Source organism: Bombus impatiens, unplaced genomic scaffold, assembly GCF_000188095.3.
Source record: "Bombus impatiens unplaced genomic scaffold, BIMP_2.2 scf_0463, whole genome shotgun sequence".
NCBI classification, from domain to species: Eukaryota; Metazoa; Arthropoda; class Insecta; order Hymenoptera; family Apidae; genus Bombus; species Bombus impatiens.
The window spans coordinates 674,139-694,929 of record NT_176882.1 but is presented as its reverse complement, the minus strand read 5'-3'; the positions used below and the strand labels follow the sequence as shown (position 1 = coordinate 694,929).

Below are 20,791 nucleotides of genomic sequence, written 5' to 3'. Positions count from 1 at the left end.
CAAGTTACGTGCTTGCAGCCATGCGACCACGTTTTTTACCTACTTCCACGTGTTAGGATATGGTTACGACATTCTGACAAATTGTCCTCCCGACGAGTGAAATAATTTAAATACCGAGATGCGCATCTCGTAAGAATTTGTACGAAGACTATGGGAGAAGGATACGATAAGTTACGTTTCCTATTTTTTACAGGAAAACAGTTTTAAAATTTAGCAGTTAAGTTAGCAAAACTGTGTTTTGTTTGGCTTTGGAATTAAACGAAAGTTTTGAAATATTATAAGTCGTAATATTAAAATATTGCTCGTTGTAATAATTATTGCGTATCCTTGGCTTTCATTCAAAATTCTTCAATTTATCAGCTATTTTCAAATGACTTACATATTTCGATCTAACCGATCGTTTTCATTTTTCATCGTGTCACGTTAAGCTTCTTCCTTAGTCATAAAGCAACGTTAAAATCAAAAGATCTCAACTCAAGAAGTAACTATCACGCTTTTTTCTCTCGTCTGATCGTCGTATGTTTGATTATTCTAATGTGTTCGTCAGACTACTTTGAAGCCGCAGGCTTATTTCGCGGTGAAATCAAGAATCGAAAGGAGACATCGGACAGCGAACGTGCATCTCATCTCGAATGACAAAACAAGTATTCTTAGTAGCATCGTCGGTTCTTCTCAGCTCGGAAATTCGGTTAGTCCGGTACTGCGTGAAAATTAAAAACCGAAAGAAGAAAATTAAGACCGGATGATCCTCGAGTGAATGCGCATAGATAAATCCTAGTTTTTAGCGTGTGTAGTGGTTTTCACAGGTTAACGTTAGGTACCTGTAGCCTCGTAAGAGACGCACAAACCGGTCCTAAAAAAACATAATAGGACAGCTATCGAATATAACGAAAAAGCTTCCGATTCCTAGAAACGAGTCGGTCAGAAAATCGAACGAAAGAGCCGGAAAGGATCGAATCGACTCGTCACGAACCATTTCAAACGGTGTATTTTCCAATTACACGAGGCAAGATTATTTTTCTAAGGGAAGAAAAAGAGAAGTACGTAAGCAGGGGAACAGCGAATGCTTGATTCAAAACGATTCTTTGCCCGTGAGCTTTTAATAAACTGGAACCCCTTTGTGAGACTAGCTTTTCAATATCTTTCCTGCGACCAGTTCGATGGGGCGTATTGGTAGAAAGCCGGAATAATGTGTTGGCAGTTTATTCTTCTGGCCAAGATATAGAAGGAAAACGCTGAACTTTGTATTCGGTTGACAAAAGAATCTGGCGAGGCAACAGCTCCGCTCGAGATATCGGGATAACGAGGCACCACGAACCCCCAAAAGGAAACCGATATCGAACGAAGCTAGTTTTTTTATTTTTTTTCTTTTTTTCGTTTCAAACGGACGACGAGTTATCAAACTACTAATGGGATTCAAAGCATCGGCTATCGAAGCGCATCTATTTTCAGAGATTTCTTCATCGGTGCTCTCCGATGATGAATTTTCGTTCTCCGATCGACCGAGTTCAAAGAGCATTCCGTAAGGCGGCTGGTGATCTTTCGGTCGATCATTCCAGTCAAAGTGCTTTTCATCTTCTCTCATCTTTTCGAGATAAGCAGATCTATTTGGCGCCAGCTCTTCGAAGAAAGGGAAAATTCAATGTGGCACGCGAGATGCGAGCGAAACTGTAGTTGAAAGTTATCCAAGACCGATCTTTTCGAATCTGTTTAACGCTACTCGTTTGACGCCACGCATTTGCAAAACGGAAAACTTAATATGGAATGAAAAGCGTGAATGAAACTTCATTGAAAATTATCCTATTTCGATTTCTCAAAACTGTTTCATACCTCTCGTTCTATGCCATCCGGCTGAAGAAAGGAAAGATTTGTTATTTATGAAACGTAAGATACGAATGAATCTTTACTGAAAACTATCCAAGATCGACTTTGTTCAAACCATTATCTAACGCCATCTGTTCGAAAAAAGAGAAAATTTACATAATAACGGAATAACATAAAACATAAAAACGAAGCTTCATTGAAAAGTACCCAAGTTCGACTTTTTCATTAGGATAGTATTACGAAAGTCGAGAAAAGAATGCACGCGTTGTATTACGCTCGGCCGAAGAACGTTACCGATAATGATCGTTATTGTGCATGAGAATTTCTCACTTACTCCGGCGCGCTTCGCAATAACCGCCAATAACGCAACAACAATGTGCATGCATAACGAGCTGGCGTTGCATGTACAAGGGAAACCATAAACATTGTTAGCCTGACGAAACAGTTGAAATTTACTCTTGAGAAACTAATTGCACGGGCGCAAAAATGTTCGTTGACAGGTTCTTTATATTAAAGAAAATACTAGTATAGTAATAAAATGGCTGCGGTTTCAAACGAACACCTCAAGGTAATCCTTCTCGCGTGCTTTAACGTTCTTCTCGTTTTTTCTAATAAATCTAAAGATGATGATATGCATGTTAAATACGTGCGTATACAGAGAAAATAAGATATTAACAATGTTAAATATCCACCCGGATATTCGTGACGAGTGTCACGCTGCAACGACGAGAGGGTCACAGGAACGGTAATCCGAGCGACTACATATTACGTATATCGTTTCAGTTGGTTAGCTGGAAAATCCACAAGTGGCCGAGAAACCTACACACGCCATATACTCGAGCCACCTTCGACTTTGAATTCGCTTTATTTGTTCGAAGAATTATGAAATTTAGCTTAATAATTACCCGAGAAAATATTTTCGTTCTGTTTTCCTGTATTCGATAAAGAAACATAGGAAGTTTAACACTCGTGTTTTGGTTAGATACTTTCGAAAGATCCTTTCTTGGATAAAAAGATTACGTAAAAATATATTTTTACTTTTAACGAATTATACTCGTTGTAACATATCAAATTATGTTCCTACGTGAGAAAACAACGTGTAATTTCATCGATGTTGAACTCTCATTAACGTCAATCAATAGACATTTTCATCGCCAACAAGTGGCAGTAGATCGATCATCACGTGGAACTAGAGTTACGACATACATATATCATATACAGATTGCGATGTATACAAAACTGGCGGGTCCTTACCTTGAAAATGAAACTCGAAGTTCCGCTATGATTGTTTTCAGTGGCTTCCAGTTCGTCGGATTCGCCTTGATTCCAAAAGTAAAACAGGCTGGTCGCACAAAGTCGATGATCACACTTTTCGATAAAAACAGTCAAAAAGATAAAAACACAACAGATTCGATGCTTCACAAATTTAACACAAAGAAGGAAAATTCACCCCGGCGAGTATTGTTAGTCGCGACGCGTAAAGCCTCTGATACTACACGATGCAATTTCGTTTCACGAGGGAAGAAAACAATGTACTTACGTGACGAGCCCGAAAACAAACAAAACTAACGCACGCTCGGCGGTTAGCGAGCGAATGAGGCTCTGTTTTCCATCGGTCCCACCAAGCACCAACCAGGCCAATAACCTGACAGCATATCCCTGAACGTTTTCACGACCTTCCCGTGCCGAGTCGATATAGCAGCGTACCTTATCGACCGATAATATAAACGAAAGATATGAAAGGTTTGTCTATTCTGCTTATAATAAATAGAATACGGAGTTTTATGCGAATTCGTATTTTTATATTTTGTTGAATATTATAATAAATACTGTATTTTGGACATCTTTGCATATTATGTGCATTTTTGCAATTTTAAATTTCCTATAGATGCATAAAAATCCGCACTATTAATAAATGTTATCCTTAATGACTTTCAGTTTGTGTTTCATCGAACATAAGTATTGTCAGCATTAACGATTACGAATTGTTATAAAACAAATGTTATAGCAAGTACACACAGCGAATACTTCATTCAAAACTCTCTTACTATTCCGTGTTTTTGTTTTTAACACATTTGCAAATTTTCGAATTTGAAATAAATAAAAATTCAAATTTAACTATGTCATAAAAAGAAATCAAAGAAACATACTTATTATATTTGATTACTTATAAAAAAACTTACTTCTATTTAATCGCATAAATATACGATATAGTTTTGTTACTATAAATAAATTGTGCTAACCGTTTATAATCAAAAAATTGTTTGTCGTATATGGTGAGATAGATAGCTTTTTTTAATAATATACAAATCTTTGGAAATAAATATAGATATTTACTTCTGGATGATACGAATCGCACAAAAGTTAATATAGCCTTTAAATTTGGTGGGAAATTATTTTTTGTTTCAGAACCAAGTGTACTTACAGAAACTTAAAAATTTCATTCTAAATATACTCTATTAATTTCCTTCTTTCACTACAGGTAATTGAAACCCCGGTAAACATATATCTCTTTTTAGTCATACTGACAAACAACTTGTCAATAGTATAAAAATGTCATTGGTACAAAAATTACAGTAAATACCATAAGTGATAGCTATTATAAAAGTAAAACATATGTGTGTGTGTGTGTGTGTGTGTGTGTGTTTTATACATAAAATATATAGTTTTTCACGTACTTTTAATACATATATGTATATGTAAACATATGTAATCATAACATACAGTTTGTGGTTTAGTAGCTGTTAAAAAATATGCATGTCTTTTTTGCATTGTAATTTTATGGCCAAGATTTCTATTACCACGCATTATAGATTTGTTTCAGCAGGTACAGTGAGTACACTGTTAATAATTATAATAAAAATTATACTTAAAAAGAAAACATCTAAAAACGTCAAAAAAGAATATATGTCAAAAAAGAACATAAATTTTCAAAATATTATTTCCTAGAAAATAGTTGTAAAACGATTTTTATACATTCACACCATATTTATAACCATAAATATGATATTTCACTTTCCATGCAATAACAAACAACTCATCGCCTTAGCAAAAAAAGAAAAACAATAACTTCAGGCACTTTGAAAATATATTACATATTATTTGTTTTATACTTAAAATTAGGATATCCTAAAATTTTCAGCGATGTCATACATCCGTAATTCATTGCATAGTTTACGATTAAAATGCCTTTTTCTCATTTTAGACATATGTAAAATCTATGTAAAAACAGTTCGTATCTAAATGTAATAATACTTACTCTTCTAATTAAAAATTCTTTAATAAATTCTGATGCGAGTTTCGCGAAACTACTATTTTTCTTCTTTCTTCATTGTTCTGCCTTAACTTTAATATTACATTTTTGGTCCATTGAATATTGCTCTCTTCGGTTTCCAACTATGATATATAATCGCGCGATAATGAAGATTTCAAATAATCTTCGATTCAATAACAAACATAAAAATTTAAAAAGCGCTTGAAAAATCGCTAAATACTGCGTAGGAATCGCAATTTTGTAATATCGTGAAGTATTACTAAATGATAACAATATTATACGCTACGTAAAAAGAAGTTACGTTCCTACTATTCTTCCTGTTCGTTACGCTGAAAGATCTAGAAAACAAAGTTCAAAGCTATGCCAGTTCATCCGTACATTGTTTTCTCTCCTCTTCGACTCGTTGACGAGTGCGATTAAACGCTTCGGTTTTCAGAAAATCCACAGTTTTATACACCGTTGTGTTTGGAGGGGACTGAGTTGGTGGCAAACTCGAAGAAGTGAAATTTTCTGTTGCTTCCAAATCGAGATCTAGATATTGCAAAACAACAAGACGTCGATTCGAAGCAGGAATAAACGTGTTTTGATCTTGATAATAGTATATCTGAAACAAAAATTTATGTCAAATACAATCATGTTTACAAAGAAGAGGTATATAAAATATATTTTTATATACCTCTTCTTTATCATCGAAAGCATTATTATCTTCATCTGACGTCGATTGATGTCGATTCGAATGAACGTGAGTTGGAGGTGTAGGACTAGGAGCCGCTCTAATTCTTCCTCTTCCAGGTGGAGAAGCTAATTGCAAAGGTCCTATAATATGAATAATTTTTTTTCTCAAATATGATGGTTGGGAAAAGAAAATGTAAATAATCATACCTTCTACGGGAGATTTATTCAATGGAGGTTTAAGCTTCCTGTTAATACTCGGAGGCTCGGCAGGAGAGTGTTCGGCAGAACTCATTTCCAAAACTGACACTGTCGGTCCTGGAGACGCTTCATTACTAATGACCGATGTAGAATCGCTAGTTTTTCTTCCTGGTTTTAATTCCCGATAAACAACTGGCGGCGGTGGTGCCACTGTTGTTGGTACTGAAGTTGAATTATCTCGCACAAGTGGACTTGGTAAATTTGAATACGTAGCAGTTGCTGAACTCTCAGAGCGTGGACTCGACGGTTCCTCTTCCTGAAAGTCGTAGCGGAATACGCGTGTATCTTCGACATTACTTGGAGCAGCATTGGAGTAAAAATGTTTATCTATAGTGTTTGACTCGGGTGCTCCAGGTTGGTGAGATCTTGGAAAATCATATGATTCGTCTGTTACAATTGCAGTTGCGGGAGTCGATGGCGCAGGAGTCGCTGGAGTTGTAGGTTTTGAGCTTTCGGTAGCACCATCTAAATTTAAATAATTATGACCAGGATTTTCAGGTAACATATGAGGAGGTTTTGGTGGCCTAGGAGGTGCTGGTAACTTTTCTACAGAAGGCGGTACAATGGAGTCAACGATTCTTAATTTCCCAAATCGTTTTCGAACACTCCAAGAACCAATTTCGGCATCACTCGAACTATGCGGTTGTTTGGATTCGCCTATTATAAAAATATAATGTTATTCACGTAGTGCAATTAAAAACATATATTGATTATATTTACCCGAGGAAGGGAAAGTTTCCCAGTTCACGCTAGGCACCGGAGCAGTCCATTCATCATCGGTGAAAACACTTTCCGCATCTGTTGTTGTAGGAGATCTAGAAGGGGATGGGGCCAATCGTCTTGGGGCATCATAATGTTCAGGTCCTTGCCCCAAAGCCGAATTGAGGGAGCTAGTATCATTTAACCGTCGACCAGAAATACATTCGCTAATAGGAATGTATGGGCCCGAAATAGTACTAGTAGGTGAAATCGGTGGGGATTCTTGTGTTTCAAATTGGAACACTATAAAAAGAATGAATAATATTGTATAAAATCCTATTATCTTATATATATATATATATATATATATATATATATCTGATATATATTATTGATCTTATTAAGTTCCAGATATCTCAAATGATAACAATATGTACTTTGACATTGTTGCTCCTCATCTTGAGTATAGGCCTTTAAACCACAAACTTGACATACAGCATCCACCCACTTATTCATATCAGCTTCACTTTCTGCTACTAGATAATAAGTTCTTTTTGGTGTTTTAACATTGAACATATACTGATATTTTTGCTTGCGATTTTCAAATCTTAAGCCTGCATCCACCTATTTGCAAATAAAAGTGAATATTAAGACATAAGCAAATTCAGTTATGTAAGTCAGGATAAAGATCTCCAAATAGGTAACTACCTGTTCGCATTGATCAAGATCAATACGACCTTTTAATTTTCTACAACGTCTGTCTGTATAATACTCCAAAAAATATTGTCCAGGTAATTCTCCACTATGTCGAAGAGCAAACCACCTTTTCCTCCATCTCTGGAAATAAACAAACGTATCGTAGAAAATATTTAAAAAGGAATATATAAATTCTATATATTTAAGTTGTCATTTAAATTTAATTACTGTGCACAGCATAAAACATTGTCTGCACTGCGATATAAGCGAAAAAGTAATTAGAACATTAACATTCTTGGATAAAAATATCACAACATTCCATACTTATGAAACATTTTTCAGCATACGAGGTTAGAATTCGTAAAAGCTCAACGAACAAATGTAGACATAGCGATTTGACAAGCATTTAAAAATGTAAACAATAAAAAAATTGACGAACCGAGTAGAATTTCGAATTTGTTATTGTTCTATGAAATACTAACCGCTCGCCAAAGTTTGGTAGGTGGCGACTTAATGAGCCACCCTTCGTGCACAATCTCCTGGCTGGTTTTGAGTACCTCCATTCCTACACCCCGATGTTGGCTATGAACCTTTTAATAATTGTGCATTGTTAGAGAGTGCGTGGAACCACCGACAACAAGGATGGCACGCTCGTCGTTCATTTATCTATTTTCGGACGGCGCAGCAGCAATCTCACAGATATACCGACCATCTAGCGATCTCTCTTCGATGATGCACAACTAACACATCAACAACGTTCCACCACAAACGCGCATCATCAACGATAAACACCCTCTGAGGAGCTACAGAAGAATTAAAGAGGAACACCGAAGCGGGACGATGATACGTAGAGAAATCCGACTATCGTCATGGTGCCTCCATTACCACCACCATCTTGGCCACGCATGCCAAGCTATGTCAACCATCATAGATGACACACGCTTTTCTCGGCCTATATAGCTGTAAATGGCAAAATCAGACGCTCCAGTCTATATCGAATCCTGAATCACTCGGGGAATCAAGTTGTTGCTCGTGTTATGAAAATTTGTTTGGATTCATTTGATTAACAGAGCTACATGACGCATCGTCGTCTCGTGACCTGAATGAATGGCGCAGTAGTGCGTTCGAGTTGAAAGTTCTGACTGTAATTCAACAAAGCGAACAAAGGAATTACCGAGGAAGTTCCAAGATCGGCGTTAAACATGATCTTGTCTCTCAACATACATATACATGTATATGTTTTTGTTTGTATATAAGTGTCAAAATTCCATCTATACACAAATAACTAAATAAATCTATGTAATAATAAATATTGTTCTGTACGATTCCGTATTATAAACTATTGCTTTCTCGCAAATTGCTATTCACGACACGTATTCAGATTACGGGCGGAATCATTCTGCATTCCAGAAATTTCGACCGATTCGCGATTTCAAGTCGCGTGAACTCTTGCGGTTAAATAAACACTGACGTTCGTCAAAACAAGAAACATATCGATACAATTAACTAAGCTTATTTGCGTAAATGGTTACAAGCGGAATTATAACGAATGATAGAACAAATTCTCGTCTTGTCATATTTAATTGCAAACCGACAACGACTAGACACACAAAACTCAACAACTCTAAGCAATTACAATGATTAATAAGTACTAGTATGCAGATAAACGAGTAACAAGCAAAGCCGAGGTATATCGTTCGGCTAATTTGCAATTCAGTACTTAACGCGGTAGACGCCGATCGATATTTAAACCTGGCTTTCATTTCTGATTAGCGATATTCTGTTGAAGAGGTCACGTTCGCCATTCTACAAAGAGAAACCGAAGTCGAATAATCCATAAATCGTTTATTAAATATTTTGTTTTTTCTATACAATTCCGTCGCGATGGTAACATCGGTGTCGCAAACCAGCTGTTGAAACGAAACATGTACATGGGGTCGTAAAAAGATGAAAACGAATAGCGTAAATCAGGGGTTCATTCTACAATAAATATAACAAACACGTTTACACATGGAATGCTTCGCTATCAAAGTCGCGTCAATACAGTACAAAAGGAGTCGCGATACATTTTACAGACAAGTACATTTATTTGACACGTAAGTACGGTATAAAACGGAGACTCGTGTACAGATGGATTTCGTTATATAGAGTTTCGGTTTCGTTATATCTATTCCATTGGACGAATAATTGCTCCGATTAGCGTACTCGAAATGTTCCACATCGCATTCGATCTCGACATGGCGATTCCAAAATCTAAGTATGTATACGGTCTCTCTTAACACCTAGAAAATCTTCTTCACAGCTGCCCTATTCTCTATGATAATCTATGTATATACCTCTATACATTGAGCTTTCTTTCGTTAACAGAGTCGTGATTCCTCCGCAATCACTGTAATATTGTAATATCGTTACACGTGTATCACGTGTACCTGTATATGTGTGTACAATATGTATATAGAATATGATATAATATATATATATATCACATACATATTTATATATTATATATATTTATATATATTATATATGTTTATATATAAGCGATAATATAAACATATCGTACGTGTAAACTTGGTACATATAGATCTGAATGGGGACTCTGAACTTCCTTCTTTTGTTATCCGTCCAACGATATCGTTCAACAAGGATTCGTCGCTGAAAACGACAGATAAGGCGGAAGAACTGACGGACAGCAATCGCTTCGGACTTCGGTCGAACGAAGGGAACGGAAATTCTCACGAAATCGTACAAAAGCCTGTGTTCCAATTTGATTTAATTCGATGTGTTACCATCAATACTGCCCTCGTTACTGACTTTTGGAATATTGACGAATCCTCGTGAACAACTCTTTGCAAGAAATGTACATTTAAATACGTTTGTGTACACAAAGGACAACGAAACGAACGACATGTTATGTATAAATAAGACTGCGCTCGAACAGGAATCCACAGATCGTGACAGGATTCAGAAGTTGAAACGTGAAATGATCGCGAGAAAGGTGTCTGAGAGCACACAGGTACAATGTCCAGTATTCAAATAATTATACGTAAACTTTATTTCGTCAGATTTTTCATATTGTGTTAATGGTAAGTATGTATAAATATATACACGTATATGTATAATTCTTACGTGCCAGTTTCGTTTACGTTGTTACATTATGCGCTGTAATCGGATAAGTGATTAGTTCTTAAACCTAAGGAAAGGAGATTCGGCGAACGCAAGAAGAATAAATAGGATGAGAAAATAGAAGAAAAACACGCGTTGCGTTCGTTGCATACTTTAGTCCCATTTTAAGTTAAGACAGTGAGAACCTAGGAGTCCTTGAAAGCCAGAAGGTCGCACTGTACTTTGGTTCTTCCTTTTTCTTTATTTTTCTGCCATCCGATGGAACTAAAATATAAGTCCTCGTTTAATTGAGAATCCGTACAACTTGTCGACAGGTCGAGACAAGGGTACATACGCGTTTGAACGCTATATCTTGTTAATGAAATTCTATGTACAAATATCGTGTAAAATATATGAATGATACGTAAGAAGAGGCTAAGTTTCGAAAAAAGTTAGAAAGAGACCATATATCGTGCACGTGGTGAGAAACGAATAATTTTAAATAAATATACAAACATTAAAGACGATTGTTCGAAGCGAAGTTGCTGAACGGACGAGTAGTAGCAAGTAAGAGCAAGTAAAGCGGCAAATATAACAGAGTTAACAGAAAAACTTTAGTTGTTCACATTGTGAGTATTGAAATATGTACTTTATTAAGGGATACACGCGCAATGTGACAAAGAATTCAAAGTGTTTCGATGTATACGGATAAGAAGATCCGTCTCTGTTCGGAAGATAAGATAAAAATAATTCGTTTCTTTCTTAGTAACTCTTTCGCGATTATATAAATACTATCGATAAGAAATACTTCTTAAGAAGGATTTTGGTCTTTCGATACACGTATGTACATATATAACCTGAGCTGAGAGAAAAATAAAAATGGAATGTATTTTTAAAACTTCTTTTTTAATAATAATATAACAATATTCGGTTAAATATTCATGAACATCAACATACAGTATTCTTATCTACGTTACAAATCGTTAAGAGAAAAACGAAGTCTTTTTTACGTCCAAGAGTACAAAACTGTAGCAAAAACCTAAATTCACTTTCCCCTCTCCGAGTGGATATCGTGAGGCTAACTTTCACACATCTAAACCGAACATATATATTTTACAAAACGCGTTTACAAAATGAATAGCGAACACGGGGGCAAACAAGACGTTAACTAAAGTTTTTCCTAAGTCACTCTGCGAACGGTCTTTACACCAGGGGATACAAAAAGGTATCTGAATGGCGACGGTGACAGTATCTTTTCTTTCCATTTCCGTTTGTCTCGTTTAGCGAGAACGACGAGAATCCCACCGACAAAAATAAATAAAGGAAAGCGCACTATATTAAATATTGTACATTTATCGTGACCGATGCAGTGTTGGATCAGGATTCGAGGGGCTGGATCGAGAGAAAATTTTCATTGTCTCTCTCGAGACTTTTATCCTCGGGAAAAGAAAAAGAGACTGGGATGAAGAACGGTGTGAGCTCTTTCTTTTTTTACCTGGGGGGAGCGAGGGGGATAAATGTTACACTTGCGTCTCATTAATCTTTAATTAGATAATCAATTCACTAGTTACGAAATGTCATAATAAAAAGTAGTACTCTATAGTTGGTATTTCAATAATAATAGCGTAATAATAATAATTATATTCCATAGTTTTGTTTGCAATTATGGTCTATCGAATAATTAATTAATTAATTAATTAATTAACGTTTACTCCATCATGATATAACCGCGGCCTATATTGTGTTTGATAATATAAAAAGAAAAACAAATCGTATAATACATATATAGTATATATATTATATATATATATAATACATATAATGTATATATATAATATATGTAATACATATATAATATATATAGTACATATATAATATATATATATAGTGTTGTATCGTTCGCTTTTCGTTACAATAATAAATTGTCCACGAACGCCGACGTACCAACAGATCCGACGTGCAAATCGCTTCCGTTTCATTCGTTTCTTTCTTTTTCTTTTTTATCATCTACAGAAGTAATTTTTCGCGAATCTACAATCCAATCTCTTTCTCGATGTTCGAACACACTAAGACCCATTTTTACACTCGCAATTATGTGCTCGAACTATCTCCAGAAAGAGAAAACTCATTTTTCTTTATATCTGTGCACACGCACACACCCATCGCATATCGTATTTTTACGATTCATTCGCAAATGAACGCCGATTCTTATCAATTGTGTCATCTTCGTTAGTAATTAATTATTAATAAAATCAAACGATAAAATGACTCGTGTAGATCGCGATCGTCGGATTGGTACACGATAGCGTTCGATTATCCGCTCTTAAAGAGTTTACTACCAAAAAAGGTATACCACTTTCAGATTTACAACACTGCCCTAAACACAGCCATACTAAGCCAAATACTTTTGGGTCTTCGTCGTTATTATTACTCTTCTTTTTACTAGTAAAATCGTTTACTTAAATCTACAGTTAATAACCATCCGCATTTCGTAGATTGTTATTTTTTGTTCTTTGTGTTACTTTGTTTCTTAATCTTTGCTTTTCGTTTTCATCTCATTTTTAGAAATTTCAGACGCACGACAGGATTTGTTTCTCAACCGATTTATAGTTGACCCGCTCGATTCAACTGCTATCACATAATTCTACATAATTATCTTTTTTTCTCTTTCGTTTTGTCCTTTTATACGACGATCTTGGAAAGACGAATCTACGACGTTCTTTCTATAAAACTAGTCCGAGGGACGAAGGACGTAGAGAAAAACCGGTGGATAGAGGAAAGGGCGAGAAAGAGAATACATAACAAAAGGAATGTTTCGGAATCGATTGACGATTCACATTAACCGATTTATAAAGGAATTTAAAATAGTTTAAAAATAACAAAAAGCGATCTTTCGAGCTTGGAGCTTAATTGAGTGAAAGAAAACCGGTTGTCTTAAACGAACTATTCTCGTTAAACTTACCCCCGTCCAACCCTGCGATTAAAATTTTCAAGGCAAAGAACATTCGCCAATCGTTCGTTAGATTCTTTCTTTATTTTTATAAAAAAAAGAAAAATGCTTTTTGCCTCCTTTTATAACGAATTCAAAGGGTACCGATGTATATAAGACAAATGGAAATGTACGGTGTTATATGTATGTAGATATATCTGATGATAAATGTATCAGAATGAGTCAAATACATTTTTCAAGAGGTAACGTGTCTCTCAAACGGGTCATGATCTCTCTGGCCTTTTGTTTCGAATCGGACCGCGCTTTCGTCGACGGAAACGCCACGTTTAAATATGAATCTTACACCGGTTGCATGTGCCATTAATGATTCTGATTATGATTAAATCGGTTATAGCTTGGTTACATGGTGGCTACATTGTACACCGTGTATTTAAAAAATATCCGACGATACGGACTTCCGAAGTACACCTTCACGCATCATTCGTTACCAGCTAGTCATTTAAATAGGTATCGAAGAAAAAAGAGAGAGGAAAAGTTACACTTATAGTTTACTATGATACAGCACTGGCATAGTCACATACTTCGGTATGTATGTGTACTTGTATCTGTATTTGTATTTCTTTTTCTCGGGTTTATCGTGCACAGAGATATCCTATTATAATTATAACGCGTGTGTGTGGATCCCTTTCTCGCTTTTTTCCCGAATATTAACACTATACTTATGTGTTTTGAATTTTTCTTTTATAATAATATTAATAGTAATAATGGTAATAATAAGAATAATAAAAATAATATTATTAATAATAATAGTAGTAGTAGTAGAGCAATTATAGTAATGATAATAATTAAGAATCAATAATAATTATATATAATAGCAATAATAATAATAATAATAATAATAAATTCATAATAGACAGGGAAATTAATAATAATCGTTATTATTATCGTAATAATAGTATAGTATGTACAGAACGATTTTCATGCGAGGGTCCTTTTCGTTTACGCTTCGTAGCTACATATTTTGATTGAACTGTACATGTTGGACCCTCGGTTTGAAAAACTTTTGTTGTCAAAATTAACACGATTTATAAATCCTCCCATTAGTAAGCTTGTGAATTTCTACTTTTTGGTTGCGACACCGTTAATCCGCGTTGTCTCGCCTGTCCTGTTATTAGGTTTCTTTCCCATAGACAATTTAGCAGATTATTTTGAAGGTTAATTTCAGAATGATCCATAAAATTTAATGGTGCTAAGGTTTCGGCACAACCTTCGGCAACCGTTGCGATCTCTTAATAACAAATTAACCTAAGTTAACATTACTTAACTTTCCACTAAATTCTTTTCTCCCTTCCTTACATACAATGTTGTTGATTTCTTTTTCGATATCTTTCCATTTTCATAAAGTTCGTTTTTTTTTCTTGTTATATACTTTGCATCTTGTCACGATAATAATAATAGTGGTATATAATAACTGCATATAATCGCTACGCTAATAATATTTGAACTATTAATTATCAATTAACGTTAAGTATACACAACACATTTGTACGATTTCACTCAGCCTGCATGAGCAGCAGCGAGGGAAGGTGGTATAGATGAAAAAGTCATGTGTAAGGGGAATAAAAGTTTGGGCAGGGACATAGTGTGTGTTTCTTTTGTATATGTATGTATATTTACGGGGAGAAAGTATTAATAGTCTCTCTTGATTTCATGTGTGTATAGTTTCAAATTAATTGTTTCTCGTCGTTCCACTGGTTCGCAATTGGGGAGCCGAGGTTGAGATACGAGAATACAATAACGTAAGTTCAAGTGTCCATTGAGCCAGCTGTAGAATCTTCGCGGAGCATCTAAGCAGCACCACAACACGCTGTATCGCTCCTGCACCTTAACTCGGAGATAGAAAAAAGAAACACGCGTCATCCGGGATTAATTTGGTCGCACCAGTGGTACTCTGACCCGTCTCTGAACATCAGCACTTGGTCAGTGTACCGGACGTAAGTAGTTGTACCTGATCTCCACGAAGCTAGGAACGCAGAACGGATGGAAGTTACTCTCCCTGTTCTCATGACAGAGAGGTGGAACAGCGACCGTTCTTTCTAAACGGTTGACATACGATGCAAGATCATCGTTCGCCCACTAACATAGTCACTCGTGTTAACCGACTTCACTAACAGTCACTACAATCCTTCGACAAATTTTGAAAGTTGATCTTGTGGCGTCATGGGCGTCACTTCACTCGAGTCTGTGCCACTAGTGGGCGGTGGAGCTGGAGATGGATGATGCGGCATGGTACCCGGGTGACCAGTCGGTGCACCAGTTCCACCACTCAGCTGCGAAAGCATCATTTCACTTGGCCCACCGAGTTCATGAGCCGGTGAATGTGTTGGTGTACCATGAGGTGGATGATGATGGGGTGATGGCACCGGTCCTGATCGAGGAGAAGGAACTGGCTGATTACGTGGAGAGGGAACCGGTCGTGGGGAAGGATTTGGTTGAGGAGAACGAATTGGCGGTGGAGATCGAACGGACTGCATTAATTGTTGCTGTACAGAAATCCCTGGAGGCCCCATCACACCTTGCGGAGAAGGTACCGGAGGTGGTGTTGGTTTTAAGCCAGGTTGACCGTATCCTTGTTCGCTAAAGCCACCATAACCTGGAGAAGAATACGCGGAATCGTGGCAAACGTTAGACCACGAACCAAGCGGCTCGACGAATCTCGTTTTCTCCAGAATTAAATAATTCTTACCGAGAAGGGGCGGCCTTATAGGTCGCTGTTGGCCATAAGGCGGTGCTGGTGGTTGTGTAAATTGTTGTTGTTGTTGCTGCTGCTGTTGCTGCTGCTGCTGTGGGTGTTGTTGCTGCTGCGACGGGTGCTGGTGCCTTTGCAATACCAGCATTTGCTGTTTATACCACTGTGGTGGTTGCTGTTGAACAGGTTGTTGCTGCTGCTGCTGCTGTTGTTGTTGTTGATTTAGCATTGCCTGTATTTGCATTCTGCCTTGCTGTTGTTGCTGTTGTTGGTGCTGCTGCTGCTGCTGATGCTGTTGCTGCTGCTGCTGCTGCTGAGACATTATATGTTGCAGAGCAGGTTGTTGCTGCGGCTGATTAGGACCCAAAGGTCCGCCCACTCCTCCACCATATTGACCACTTTGTTGTTGATTTAGAGCAAGTGCCTATTAATTTAAAAAATTATATGGTGATAGAAATTATTAAAATCAAAAATGTCAGCAGACAAATAATATAGAAGAAATTAATCGTCATACCCGTTGTTTGATAAAAGCAGCCATAATCGGTGGATTGCTTTTGAGTATTTGAAGTATTTGGTTTTGCTGTTCAGGAGTATGGGGATTCTTAAGAGTTTGCATAAGTTGCTGCAATACATGCTTGTGCATGTTGCTTTGAGTTTGAGGACCAACTTGATTAACAGGACCACCAAGAACTCCAGCTTGTCTAGGCATCTGTCCTCCCATAGCTATTGCTGGCTGCCCTTGATGTTGTTGCTGCTGTTGCATTAACTGTTGCGGCGTTTGCTGTCTCAAACCAGGATTCTGTTGCATCAGTGCACTTGGCTGATACCTACTGTAAATAAAGGTGTAGCTTTAATACCTCTCTTTATGATACATATCTGTGTACGGTATTTTAATTATTATATTCAATAGCTCACCTTGCTGTCCATTGATCCATTGGAATAAGATGCGTACCGCCAGGATTTGGCATTTGTACAGGCATTGGCCGTTGCATTGGAGGTGGTGGCATTACGCCACCCGTTTGTCCTCCAACGCCAACTCCAGCACCAACTCCACCACCTGGCGTTACTTTACCATAACCATGCGGCACTTGTTGCCGTGCAGCTTCTTCCTGTACTTGCTTAACAACTTGGAGAACGTGAGCAGGTGGTGTTTGAGTTCCAGGTTTCAATCCTATTCCAGGTTGATGTGGCGAAGGTAAATTGGTAGGACTGACACCTGGTTTCATAGCAACACCTGTGGTCATAGTAACATTTGAACTCTGTTGTCCGGATTGCATCGCTCCCACTGGACCTGTGGGTCTGCTATTCATCGCAGCCATTCGTCTCCTGAAACAGATTAAAAAGAAAGATAAACACCTAGTTATCCTTGGAAATTATTACTCTAACGTTGTTGTTGTTGTTGTTATTGTTATTATTATTATTATTATTATTATTATTATTATTTATTATTATTATTATTATTATTATTATCTACTACTACTACTACTACTACTACTACTACTACTACTACTACTACTACTACTACTACTACTACTACTACTACTACTACTACTACTACTACTACTACTGAGGTATTTACCTTAACAACTGCGCTTGTTGTAGCCGCTGTTGAAGCTGTTGTTGTTTCAGCTTATGTTTGATGTTCGAACAGAATGGAACAAGACATTTAGTCTCTTGGCAGTGTTTAGCATGATAACAGCACAACGCTATCAATTGTTTACAGATTGGACAGCCACCGTTCGTCTTTCGTTTGCAAACTTTAGTATGCGTTACTACTCTCTTCATCTTTTGACAACTTGTTAAACGACAGTTAGCATCTCTACATTGACACGCGTGCACCAACGATTGAATACATCTTTGAATTGAAAGTTTACGCGCTTCCTATTATAAAATAAAAGTATTTATTATAAATATTTATAGCAAAATTATTGATATATTCAGTTAATAAAAATATATTTTTACCTGTGGATTAGCTTGTTTAGCATCGGCCGGCGATGAACCATCATCCAAATCTAAACCAAGTTTTTCCATATGATGAGGATGGCCGTCTTTTTCTTTACAGCTTATACACAGATCAAAATCCTAGCATAATAAATAATAACATTAGATTGTTTAAAAATAGGACGAAACATATTTACAGATGATTGTTTTAATACTTACATCACAAACCGTACAATGATATCTTGTTTCTACATGGCTCTTACAATTATTGCAAGTATAAACAAACTTGTCTTGACCTTGGTTATGCAATTCGTATAGCATAGACATAGAACTAAATTTCGCGCGCCTTAAGGAAGAGAATTCATAATGTCTTTCTCTAGCCATTGTAAGAAAAGCATCGCGGCCATCCATAAGGTCACAATTAATAACTGGATCAGGATCTTGAATAGGCTAAAACGTGCATTATTTTCGAACGTAAGAATACTATTCGATTATTAAAAAAAATAATAAATATAAATTAATTCTAAATACTTACTGCTAAACTGGCTGCACTTTGAGCACTATGCAACCTAATAACAAAGAATACTTCTTTATGTTTCTCCATAGTGGCAAAAATTTTCGCTGAAAGATCATTTCCTGTTTGTGGGGTATTAGATTTTTTACTATTTTTTCTTTGATTTGCCTTAGATTTATTGGATTTCTTAGCTTTCTTTTGCCCTTTCTTTTTGCCGTCTGGCCCTGTTTCAGAATCCTCTGACAATGAGAAAATCTGTAACAAAAAGTTGTATAGACCATGATTAGTTCTTTGTTATCTACCATCTCCAATAATACATCACTAAACTGTACTTACTGCATTAGCAGCGGCAGCTTCCGCAGCTTCCGCTTGTTTACGTTTCTCTTCTTCTTCTTGATCTAATTCTTTGATACTTTCTTCTAAAACATTCGGCCAGAAATCACCTTCAAAATACGGTAAGTCAGCTGCAGATGTAAGTTTATCTTCCATCGCTTGTTTTAAAATGTCCTGAAATTAATAAATAAAAAAAATTAACCTCCAATTTTTATCATTTTTAAATTGTAAACAGAAACATTTAACTCTAATTGTAGTCTGCTAATCCTATGTTTAAATTTATAAGTTCAATGTAAACATTAGCTTCTACAGACATTAATTTTAGTCTCTTCTGACACCCAAGAATGACAATTAATTCTCAGGAAACACATAAGACTGTATAAGATGTGTTCAGATTAGTTATGTGTTAATACTAACTTTGTAATCGAGCACGATCCTTTCAACCATGCCTTTGTCTAACATTTTCTTATACCATTCTTGTAATCTTTTAGGCTTTGGAATCTTTTGTTCTTGCGGGTGGCAGTGGAAAATGTAATCATCACCTTCAGAAGGAGGACAAGCCCAAATATGAGCCATTGTATATCTATACAAAAAAAAAAGTTTGTAATAAACGTATTAATACTGCAAATTTCAATTTCAATGAACAAAGTTCAATTTACCCTAATTGTTTTGCATAATCCAAGTATCCAAGGAGAATTTCGTGATATACTGCTGTTCGGAACTGTCTAGGCCGGAAAAAGTGTACAGAATCCAAATACGCAATATAAACTCTTCGAGTATTAGGTGGTGTACATTCACTACCATATTCTTGCACATGCATGCCGAAGAAACATACATCAGTTCCGTCAACTTCTTCAAATGCAAACAAAGCTTTTGCTCTATACGGAAATTCACCAGGCATTTCACCATTTTCCACAAATCGACTTCTCATTCCTGGCTTCACTTCGACAACTTTATCACTGGATGCTACAACTCTAATTGCAACTTCTCCAGCACCAGCTTCTTTTTTCTTTAAGAAGTTGTTCACACGTGTTTCGATATAGGTACCTAATTTAGTAACTGGTAAACGTTTAGCATTAAATTTATTTTCTTTACGTTTTTGACCTTTTTTCTTCAAGCAATTATCACAAGTAAATCTACAAGAAAAAGTCTAGTTATAAGAACTACACTATTTATATTTATTTCATAAAAAAATGTTTTACTTACCCTAAAGGCCAAATTGATTCCATGTGAAGCACACATATCTGATGTACCTTTCTACCGCAATCTGTACATACAACAAAAGGCTCCAATTCCAAATGATCGTTCTTCATTTCCTGGAACTGTTCCTTTTTAATGGCACTGTAATAAAATATAATAATTTAATTTTATGTATGTATATATAATACAGATATGTATTATATATGTATATATATGTCGGAGATAAGAGGACACCGGTGCCTTCCCTCTGAAACCTCGGTAAAATCCATAAAAACATTGTAATTAAACGATTTATCGTCATTCTACCCAATTGTATTTGTTTGAGACTTGTGACAATGAGCTTGGGCTCAAGGCGACAATTAGTCGCCAAACGTGGCCGCGGTCAACGGGACGAACAAAGGCATTGAGTAACCCTATAGCTCTCCTTAAAAGAAAGATTTGTAGCGACACGTGATAGTAAACATTCCAACGATTTCTGTCCCGTAGCTCGCCACACGCAGACCCCATTCTTCGAGTAAGATGATTGCCAGATGTCGATGCGTCTCCGCAGTACATGCTAGCCCGAGGGCCCGT

General features: G+C 36.4%; 2 protein-coding genes across 8 annotated transcripts in view; both read right to left on the bottom strand.

The window, feature by feature from the left end:
- Positions 1-4,265: 4,265 nt before the first annotated feature.
- LOC100746579 (GRB2-associated-binding protein 2) lies at positions 4,266-8,964 on the bottom strand. Of its 2 annotated transcripts, none has more exons than XM_012387335.3 (7): positions 7,909-8,964; positions 7,439-7,567; positions 7,168-7,354; positions 6,752-7,033; positions 5,981-6,688; positions 5,775-5,899; positions 4,266-5,702 (listed from the first exon to the last, which is right to left on the bottom strand). In XM_012387335.3, exons 1-7 carry the CDS (start codon positions 7,987-7,989, stop codon positions 5,457-5,459), a joined length of 1,758 nt encoding a protein of 585 aa, XP_012242758.1. In that variant the 5' UTR covers positions 7,990-8,964; the 3' UTR covers positions 4,266-5,456. The 2 variants fall into 2 exon arrangements, with proteins under 2 accessions (XP_012242758.1, XP_003490612.1); XM_003490564.4 differs by having other exon boundaries at positions 5,775-5,914; positions 7,909-8,888.
- A 4,009-nt stretch (positions 8,965-12,973) lies between these two features.
- Positions 12,974-20,791, bottom strand: part of LOC100747609 (histone acetyltransferase p300) — an 18,842-nt gene continuing 11,024 nt past the window's right edge. For 3 of the 6 annotated variants that reach the window (XM_033321541.1, XM_012387257.3, XM_033321542.1), the window contains 12 exons: positions 20,225-20,359; positions 19,678-20,154; positions 19,436-19,601; positions 19,022-19,192; positions 18,707-18,940; positions 18,391-18,621; positions 18,193-18,312; positions 17,810-18,111; positions 17,146-17,556; positions 16,745-17,060; positions 16,228-16,654; positions 14,402-16,134 (listed from right to left, as the gene is read on the bottom strand). In XM_033321541.1, the coding sequence (XP_033177432.1) occupies positions 15,659-16,134; positions 16,228-16,654; positions 16,745-17,060; positions 17,146-17,556; positions 17,810-18,111; positions 18,193-18,312; positions 18,391-18,621; positions 18,707-18,940; positions 19,022-19,192; positions 19,436-19,601; positions 19,678-20,154; positions 20,225-20,359 (3,466 nt within the window). In that variant the 3' untranslated portion in view covers positions 14,402-15,658. Of the gene's footprint in view, positions 16,655-16,744; positions 17,061-17,145; positions 17,557-17,809; positions 18,112-18,192; positions 18,313-18,390; positions 18,622-18,706; positions 18,941-19,021; positions 19,193-19,435; positions 19,602-19,677; positions 20,155-20,224; positions 20,360-20,791 lie in introns of all 6 variants that reach the window. The other 3 variants (XM_033321539.1, XM_012387254.3, XM_033321540.1) reach the window with 1 other exon arrangement.